Source organism: Acanthisitta chloris, unplaced genomic scaffold (genome assembly GCF_000695815.1).
Source record: "Acanthisitta chloris isolate BGI_N310 unplaced genomic scaffold, ASM69581v1 scaffold13233, whole genome shotgun sequence".
NCBI lineage: Eukaryota > Metazoa > Chordata > Aves > Passeriformes > Acanthisittidae > Acanthisitta > Acanthisitta chloris.
The window spans coordinates 41,523-50,991 of NW_008663357.1; the positions used below are offsets into that span (position 1 = coordinate 41,523).

Consider the following 9,469-nt stretch of genomic DNA (forward strand, 5'->3'; position numbering starts at 1 on the left):
CCCACCCAGAGTCCATTTGCTGTGGAAGATGCTATCTGCTCCACTGAAGAATGTATCAGTGCCCTCAGTGAAGACACCAGAGTCAGGAGCCAGAATGGAGATAAAATACCATTTTCAGAAAGCCAGGACTGTCCCTCTGTCCCCAGGTTCCCTGGGGGAGGACACACACTCCCCTCCACTGAGTTTCATTTCCCGAGGGGGAAAAGATGCTGCCCCACTGCCTTTACTTCCCCACCCACCCCTAAAACCAGGACTGAACACTCAGATTCAGGAGTGCAGCAAGGTGGGAGCATGGTGGAGGACAAACCCACTGCCACCAGGTCCACATGCACTGTCCTGGGGTCACCACCTCCTCCAAAACACCCTTGTACATCTCCCGCTGGGGAGGAGAAGAACCTCCTCTCCCATGGTGGCATTTGCATAGATTGCAGGAGATGGAGAGTGTTTGGCAGCACCACCACTTGCTTCTCGCCCACGGACACAGGCCGTGCAGAGTTCAAGAGGTGGAAAACATGGCCCAGTACACATGGGCAAAGCAGGAAACTCCAGAAGTTCATGGATCACAGAATGGCCTCGGGCAAGTTATTTTATCTCCCCATCACTGTGGCCTCCTCTGAGCTAGCCATGAAGAGCATTTCCACTCCTCAAAGGGGCTGTGAAACATCCAGGGCTGTCAATGGAGGGGTGAACAGTGCTCTCAGACCAGTCCTTTGCTCCTGCTCATGCCTCTGCCTTTGTTTTGCAGAACCTCCGCGTCCGGAGCACAGGGGGGACAGAGTTTTTCACACGCTCGGCCACCAAGTTCAAAGGGGTATTGGCCCAGAAGTTCATGTTTGTGGATGGGGATCGAGCCATGTGTGGATCCTACAGGTAATCAGTGGCTTCTCCTCTTGCCCACGCCATGGAGGTGTTGGTCAAAGGACTGACACAAATCCACAAGTCCTAGTCCCCACCTAGCGTGGCCCCAGGATCATCCCAGACTTGCTCCCCTCCTCCTAAACCGGGAGATGATTTTTCAAGGAGATTTGGAATGGGATCCAAGGGTTCCCCACCACCCCCTAGACCACCAGGTCTAGGACACCTACCCTTCTTGGAGGCAGTGGGACACACCAAGTCCTTCTGCTATTAGAGGTAATGAGCACAAGGAGGGACCAAAGCACCAAACCTCAGCCACTTCAACTCTCATGTTAACCTCAGTTTTTCCAGTTAAACATTTCCTACCCAAAGTATTTTCCAGTTTGTCCAAAAGAAAACTCATTTTGGTAGAAATAGATCAGCCCTGGTAAGCTTCTCAGCTCTAAAAGGCAAGTTTTATGACCTTGAAGCTGAAACATTTCCTATTTTCTGGCCACAACCAAGAACACATCCATTTATGAGTCACTTTTCTTAACCAACCCAAACTGAGCCAACACTAAAGTGAAAAACTAACTGACCCACTGCAAATACCTTCTATTTTTACTTCGAGTCCCAGTGTGCTCAGGACTTCAGCCCTTCACTCCAGTTTGGGATGAGAGCTATTTCATCAGTCCCATTATTATTGTTATTGATGTTTACAGCGAGATCACATCCCTGCTGGCACTATCAATACCCCGGGGAATGCCAGGGCTGGGGAGAGGTGTGTTATTTACCAGCAAGCACTCGGAGAGTTTCCAATGTGTTTCTGTTCCAGCTTCACCTGGTCGGCGGCGAGGACAGACCGAAATGTCATCACAGTTCTCTCGGGCCAAGTGGTAGAGGCTTTCGACAAGCAGTTCCAGGAGCTCTACCTCATGTCTAAGGGGGTGAGCCTCAAGTCCATCTCCATGGGTGAAGAGCCCGAACCCGAGCCCGTAACACTGCCCTCCATTGTGCCCGTGACCCCTGCCAACGCTGTGGTGAAAAAGCTGATAAACCCTAAATATGCCCTGGTGAAGGCCAAGAGTGCTGACCAGATCAGCAAGACTTCATCTGAGAACCAGGACAAAAACCAGAAGACAGAGAACAAAGGCAAAGCCGTGCCCGAGGGCCAGGGGGGCGACCGGCACGGCGACGTGGCAGACCTCTCCCTGCTCATCCACCCTGGCCTCCTGAATCTGGAGAAAGCCAACATGTTTGACTATCTGCCCACCTGGGTGGAGCCTGACCCTGAGCCTGGGAGTGAAGTCTTGGGCTACATCAACATTATTGACCCCAAGATCAAGAACGTGAAGCTCTCACAGATGAACCGCATCAAAGTCTGCGATGTCTCCCAGGCCAGCGCCCAGCACCGGCAGATGCTGAAGAACAGGGAGATGGAGGCCAAGAAAAACTCAGATCAGGAACCACCTCTGCTGTCCCCCTGCCAAAGACAGACCCCACAGCCCCCCATGGAAGCTCCTGCAGCCCCTGTTATGAGCCCCATCGAAGGCACCAGCTGGACAACAAAGCAAACAGGAACATTTGCCATTTCACCATTGGGCCACCACTTGAAGCCACTGGAGGAGACGTTGGTGGACATCAAACCTCCAATTCCAAAGCCAAGGACCGTTCCTGTCGGTGTCCTCATGACCAAAGTCATTACGCCCTGTGACAGCAGCACTGCTCTGGAGTGTGACACACAACCACTGCTGACCAACCATGTGGCTGTGAAGCATGAACGGCAGGAGAAACCCAACGGAGCTTCAATGGAGACCTCTCATCTCCAGCCAGACCGACTGATGGCCAGGCCACAGGAGGATACAGGGCCTCCCTGCTCCCACAATGGGCTGGGAGAAGAAGAGGAGGAGGAGGAAGAGGAGTACATCACTCTCAGTGACCAGGAGAGCTACTCCAGCAGCTCTGCTGACCACAGCTACCGTCGCTCCAATGCCTCCTCCATCTCAGACGAGTACTTTGAGGTAAGGGATCGCTATGGGCCACTGCGGCGAACCAACTCGGATGTCACCCACAATGGGGAGATCCTTCCCATGCAGAGGAAGCTCAGTGACCCTCACATCAGCCGGGGCACCTTCCTCAGCCCCCTAGGGAGCCTCCCATCCCTAAAGCACATCCGTGTGGAGGACATGACGAAGAGGAGGAGCAATGCTGTGGAGATTAGGCGTGTGCTGCCCCGCACCATCCTGGATGGCAACAGCTCCTACCCCAGCAGTGCCACCCAGGTAGGACTTTTTGCTATAACCTTACATTTTATCACCCTACAAAAGCTGCAAACCTGGAGGTGACCCAGCCGGCTCAGCCGAGGTGTGGTGTCACCCTGAGCTTTGGTGTCACATCCTAGATGCCAAGATCAGATTTCCCATATAAGAGAATAACACCCTACAGTTGGCAATGGTAGGAGTCACCCGAGAGGTGCTCTTGGTTGGGAAGGTGGTAGCTGTGCCACAGCTCTTAGTGTCTGGGAGTGCAATGGGAATGGCTGGCAAAGGGGATGTTTGTGGGAATTAAAGATTATCCCACAGCATTGGGCTGGGGATGGAGCCCAGCAGTTCTGATCACAGCTGTACAGATGTGCCTGAACTCGCTGAGCTCCATCCACAGCCCATCAGCTGTGGCATCATGCCGAGCCAGGGACAGACTGTGCGTGCAGGCGTGTCCTTCTCAGGCTTGTTTTCTAGCACCTTGCCAAGGTGATTAGCATCAAAGTAAAAGCGCTCGGACACATAATTAGGCAGAGCAAGACAGCAGAGAAACAGGGATGGCAACCTCTGTGGGCGAGTGCCACAGTCAGCAGCTTGGTGGCTGATCCACGAGTGACGCCAGACTTTGTCACCACACGGGGTGCATGCCAGCACCTGCTGCAAGACTATGGGGTGCACTCCAGTCCCACGGCTGGAGCACAGGGTGAACTCCAGGACCTCACTGCTGGAGCATGGGGTGAACACCAGGACCTCACTGCTGGAGCATCCCTGCCATCGCCCCATCTAAGCAGGGATCAATCCCCTTTTTCCACCGAAGCACTGCAGCCTCTTGCAGCATTGCTAAGCATTTTGATTTCTCAAGGCTCCCCACCCACTGTTTTTGGGGCATTCAAACCCCCAGGGCTAAATCAGCAGCTGAAATCACTGAAACTGCCTGAGGTTACCCCAGCTGAGCATCTAATCTGTATTTACAAGGAATTAAATTTACTATCCCAGAGTCCACTTGCTTCTCCCTTTCCAGCCAGTGGCAGGGAGCTCAGAGCTTTAATCCTCGCACATGAAATACCCCTTCGCCCTGCAGGGCAAGGAGCACTGAGCCCTTTGATGCTGTGTGACCCAGGTCCTCAGGTGCCACCTTGCTCAGAGTAGCCAGGTACACTGGTGTTCCTGCAGGAACTTGTTTTGGCCCTCTGATGAAAGGCAGATCAGGGTTAGGAAAGCCAGCACTCAGCTGGTGGAGATGTGCAGGGAAGAGTTTCTCCTATGTCTAAGAATAATAAACCAAAGCAATGCTTGATTCACTCTAGAAAACCGGAATCCGACAGGAATCACCATCAAAGCCCCCAACGTTTTTATGATGGGTCCATGTTTCTTTCATGGTGGCACATAGCCCATTGTAGCCCAAAACACAGGTGGAAGCTCACTCAGGGCAAACATTGTGTTTTCCATCCCATAGAGAACAAGTTCTTCCTGGAGCATCACCTTCCCTAAATACACAACCTCATTCACACCTGCATGCACAGCAGGCTCAAGGAGAACACTGGGGACACCTGTGTCTTCTCCTGTCCCTCTTCCTCCCACAGAGCCCCCAGTTATGTGCAGAGCAGACTTTCCAGACAAGCCCCACTCCCATTCATCCCTCAGTGACAGGGAAATACCCACCCTGCCAGCTCCATGGCCACGTGGTGGGCACTTACCTGGGTACAGGATCCTGCTGATCATCCCTGGCATGATGATGACAAAGAGTGGCAGCATCTTCAGGTAGCTGGCCAGGATGGAGCCAGCCTTGGCGTGACTCAGGCTCTTAGCAGAGAGCGACCGCTGGACGATGACCTGTGAAAAGCCAGGCAGGAGGGCTGAGCAGTCTCCAACATCTATTCCATATCAGCCTGCTCCTTGCCAAACTGCATCCCAAACACTGGAGCCACTGGGAATTGGGCCCAAACACAGTGTACATGTGTTCCCAACCCACAGTGGGGTTTCTCTCCAGACCAGTAATGGCTGGTGTTACTCTAGCATCACAAAAGCCCAGTGCAACCACAGCAGTGCATCCTCCTGCCATTACCAACTATTCACCACCACCATCCTCCCCAGTCTTGCCCTTTCTATTCAGTCTCCTTCCCAGAGTTCCCACAATGACATGGACACCAAGTCCAGCCTCCTCCTCCCACAACTCCACTGCTCACACCACTCAAACCATCACACCTTGAAGCTCTGGCCAAGCTGTGTCCTCCCACAATACAGCCAGCCCTTGGGTTTTGAGGCAGTCACTCTTAAATAGGTAATATCTGCAGGAACTGCTGATTTGAAAGAGCTCAGAGACTCCTCAAAAGCTTACAGAGAAGTGCTCAGGACCCAGCAGGACACTCCTGAGCAAGCACTGGCTTATGCCACTGGTGGGCAGGTGGGATGGGGTACTGGTTCTGAGGTGGGATGTTTGGGGTAGCCATGGTTTAACTTCTTCCCAAGAGCCAGAGCATGTAAAAAACCATAGGACCCACCACCTAGCTCAGGCACCATGTGCACCACATCAGGTACACCATGAGTGAGAAGAGCTAAATCACCCTTAATCCTTCCAAACTGAAGCCATCTCAGACCTTAACAATGATTTTAAGCACTTAATTAAATCAATCTCACATTACCTAAGCTAAACTGCCTAGGCACAGCCCTCCTGGTCAATGCAGGAGGTGTCTGCTCCAGGACCAGGGTGGCCTTTGGGATACTGGGACTAAATTGACTGAACACCAAGCTGGTGCCAACAGCTCTGTAGAGATGCAGCAGTGGCAGCACAGAGAGGGTCATGGCAGAGGCAGAGCAGGTTGGTGCAGTTGGATCTACAGCCTCCTGGCCCCAGCTCATCCTGCCATCAGCACCTGTGCTCACCAGATCCCATCTCACCTGGTACATCTGCACAGGTGCAATCACACCTCCAGATCACAGCACAGGCACACCCAAAGAGCAGATAAATATCTGGTGACCACAGCCGTGTGTTATGGCCTTACCCAGTCCAGAATTAAGGTTAACAGTGCTCAGATCCGATCCAAATGTGTCCCAACCCAGCTAATCAGAGCCACCCCCGCAGTGGTGTTGCAGCTCTCTGTTGTCTCCTCATGCCACCTGCTCTCCCAACCCTCCATCCTTTCATCTGATCTTGGCAGTCACCTAATCCCACAGGTTGGGTCTGGATGACTGAATGCTCTTTGGGCCTGAAATGAGGGCTGAGATGATTAAGATGAGTGTTCAGGATGCTGCTGGAGAGAAGGTATTGAGATGCCTTGTCCTGAATCTCCAGGCAGGAGGGACTTGGCTTGGGACAGCTTCCAGGCTGCCAGGGCTGCTCGGGAAGTGTCTGCTGAGATGCTGCATGTGCAGGACAGTGTGTGACCAGAGTAGGAAATCAAAGGAGCCGCCATGGTTGACTTGATGCAGTTTTGAGCTGCCACCAGTCTCAGGAGAATTTGGGCAAGAAGTACACCAAGGGATTTGGCCATGAGGACCAAGTCCATGGCACAGATGAAGAAGTGTCCTTGCAGGGAGCAGCATCCTTACAACAGCTGTAGCTCACCTCTTTCTCTGCTCTTTAACAAACAGGGGACACACATCTACCGCTACCGACCCAGGACCCCTGCAGGCAGAGAACAGGGCAAGGAGGTCTCCTGCTCCCCAACGCACGAGAAACCCCTTGGGGCCTCCAAATACAGAGGAGATGGAGTGGAACCCAAAAAGACCATTGCAGGCAGCCAGCCCTACTGGCAGAGCAAAGCCTTCAGCCCCAGCAAGCCCACAGCACCTGGTCACCTCTCCCCAAGCAACCCCAGAGCATCAGGCAAACGCTTCACCTCCCTGCCCGAAAGCCAGAAGACAACGGAGGAGATGAGGACACCCCTTGGCATCCCGCTCTCCAAACTGTCCCAGTCCAAGCACCTCAAGAACAGGGCTGCGGGAGCCCCAGGTGCTTCTGTTGACTCCAAAAAGAAACCCCCTGAGACCACCAGCCAGAAGGACCACTAGGTGCTGCTGAAGGTGGTCCTCAGGGCAGGAGTGGTGGTAGAGCATGCCTGGAGCCCAGGCAGCGCCGTGTTACATGGGGCAGGGGATTCTTGTTTACATTTACCTGGTCAGTGCACCAGTACCACGTGGCCATGATAGACAGCCCAAAAGTCATCCCGGTCCAGGGCAGATCTCCAGAGACCGGGTCTCGGAAGAGGTGCATGGCATCCGCTCTGGGCAGGTGGCAGGTAGTGTTGGGAACAATCTTGGATGGCACAGCTTTTAAATAGGCCTCTTCCAGGTTGGAGTAACCTCCAATCTTATTAAAAGCTGGAAAGCACCATTGGGGGAGGTGGTTAGAGTCAAGCAAAACCCACTGGTCTGTGGGATCAGCTGGCAAAACACTTACCAGCTCGTTAACCCTGAAGTGCTCCCCAGAGAGGGTGGGCTCATCCGTGATTGTGTTTTCTTCTAGTTATTTAAGAGACTCTTCTATTAACATTTTGCACAGCAGGTCCCAGTGCAGTCTGCCCTCCCTTCGGAGGGTGACCCGTGTCCTGGGACAAAGACTCCTCAAGGGACCCACCTCTTTTAGCCTTGTACTGTAAAAGCAATCTGTTCATTAAAGCTCCCTGGTCCTATGGCAGGGGAACCTCACCTAGGACTACTGAAATGCAAGATTAGGTGGCCTTTGACTCAATAAACTGCAGTTCAAGGTGCCTTGTCACAAGTGTCCAGCCAAACATTTTCTACTGTTGTTGAATGTTTCCCATGCATCCCCCACAGCTCCTATCCCCAAACCTCCAGCAACCAGTAAAAAAAATAATAAGAAAAAAGACCTTTTTCACTACATTTTTCCTACAAAATGGGATCCAAGATCTGAGCCTCACTGAGGAGTATGTGCCATGAACTAGCCCTAGCAAGAGAGCCTCCGAGCCCTTGGCAGCTACCCAGTGCTCCTCCTGCCTGCAGCTGCTGCCAACCAGCTGTGGGCTCTGCCCTGGTCCCCCACTGCCTCCCTGCTCCTGGGGGGCATGGGATGAACATTCCTTGCAGCTCCCTCAGTACCTCCAGCAGAAGAATTCTGGAGCCAGAGGCATCACTTTTTGTCGGAGGGAGGGATGGGAGGCACCCGCCCTGCTCCCCCCATGCACCACGGCCACCCACACAGCAGCCTGGGGGAGGTAAGCAGGGAGGTGTGTTGGCACCCCCATACTCATGGCTGATGCTCAGGAGAGGAGGCTCCAGAGGTCTCATGCAGGGGAGACTCAAAGCAAGACCCACAAACGTATCAGTATCTTCAGGGGTTGGAATGGACCTTAGAGATCATCTGGTCCCAACCTCCCCTGCTGTGGGCAGGGACACCTCCCACTAGACCAGGTTACTCGAGGCCTGAACTGTTCCAACCTGGCCTTGAACACCATCCCCTGGTGGATTTCCCCACATCTGGTCCAGCTGTTGCATCCTGTATCACTTCCATCCCCACAGGCCAGACCCTCAGTTGGCTCCCACTGAGGTGGGGATGTGCTCCTGAGCAGTCTCCTTCCCACAGGACCATGCCCACAAGCACTGCTGTCTTTACACCAAGAGCAAATCCCTCAGGCACCAGGAGCTGGGTGCTGGGATCATCATCAAGTGCCAGTTTGAGCAAATCCCAATTTCCAAGCCACTCACCTTCTTCCACTTTCCCCTCCTGCCTGAGGACAGCCCTCTCCCTGCAGCCCTCCCATTTCCATAACCAACCTACAGCCCTGTTCTCATCCCAGAGCATTCTCCTGGCCTGAGGCTTTTGGGGAGTTGGCAAACGGGCATCACCCACCACATCCCCCCTTTGCAATCGTTCTTCCAGTGCTTCACAGGGAGTCAGCATTTGTGAACTCCTCCTGCTCTTGAGCAAGCAGCCCTGGCCTCTCTCCAGCGCTTGGTTTATCCAGGCGCCGGCTACTCCCAAGCTTTGCATGGGCGTTGGGCACCAACAAAGGCTCTCCAGAGGCAGAGGCCAAATGCTGAAAGCAGAGATTCATGCCTGGGGGTGCAGGCCTGCTCCCTTCCCAAAGGTATTCACCGGCAAGTCAAGGCACCTACGCCAAAAAACAAAATCCTCCAGGCAGCCGGAGCTCAGCCTGCAGATGCTGGGATGCAGCCCAGAGGCTCTGCAGGGATTAACATCCCCGTGGTGAATGGCAAGTGGGTGCAGGATGGTGCAGTCTGTCTTATCTGTGATGCTGGACCTAAGCCAAGCCACCACCGGCACTGCCAAACTCTATTCAGCAAGTGATCTTAAACTGAAAGACAGGAGGTTTAGATTGGATATTGGGGAGAAATTCTTGGCTGTGAGGGTGCTGAGGCACTGGCACAGGTTGCTCAGAGAAGCTGTGGCTGCC

The 9,469-nt window shown here is 53.6% G+C and overlaps 2 protein-coding genes across 4 annotated transcripts in view; one reads left to right on the plus strand and one right to left on the minus strand.

Moving 5' to 3' along the window:
- FAM83G (family with sequence similarity 83, member G) overlaps positions 1 to 7,106 on the plus strand; it is a 17,095-nt gene extending 9,989 nt beyond the window's left edge. The window contains exons 3-5 of the mRNA XM_009070964.1: positions 746 to 870; positions 1,670 to 3,116; positions 6,687 to 7,106. Coding sequence (XP_009069212.1) covers positions 746 to 870; positions 1,670 to 3,116; positions 6,687 to 7,106 — 1,992 coding nt within the window. The remainder of the gene's footprint in view (positions 1 to 745; positions 871 to 1,669; positions 3,117 to 6,686) is intronic.
- Positions 1 to 9,469, minus strand: part of SLC5A10 (solute carrier family 5 (sodium/sugar cotransporter), member 10) — a 39,672-nt gene that overhangs the window by 18,290 nt on the left and 11,913 nt on the right. For all 3 annotated transcript variants that reach the window (XM_009070965.1, XM_009070966.1, XM_009070967.1), the window contains 2 exons: positions 7,210 to 7,415; positions 4,793 to 4,928 (listed from right to left, as the gene is read on the minus strand). In XM_009070965.1, coding sequence (XP_009069213.1) covers positions 4,793 to 4,928; positions 7,210 to 7,415 — 342 coding nt within the window. The remainder of the gene's footprint in view (positions 1 to 4,792; positions 4,929 to 7,209; positions 7,416 to 9,469) is intronic.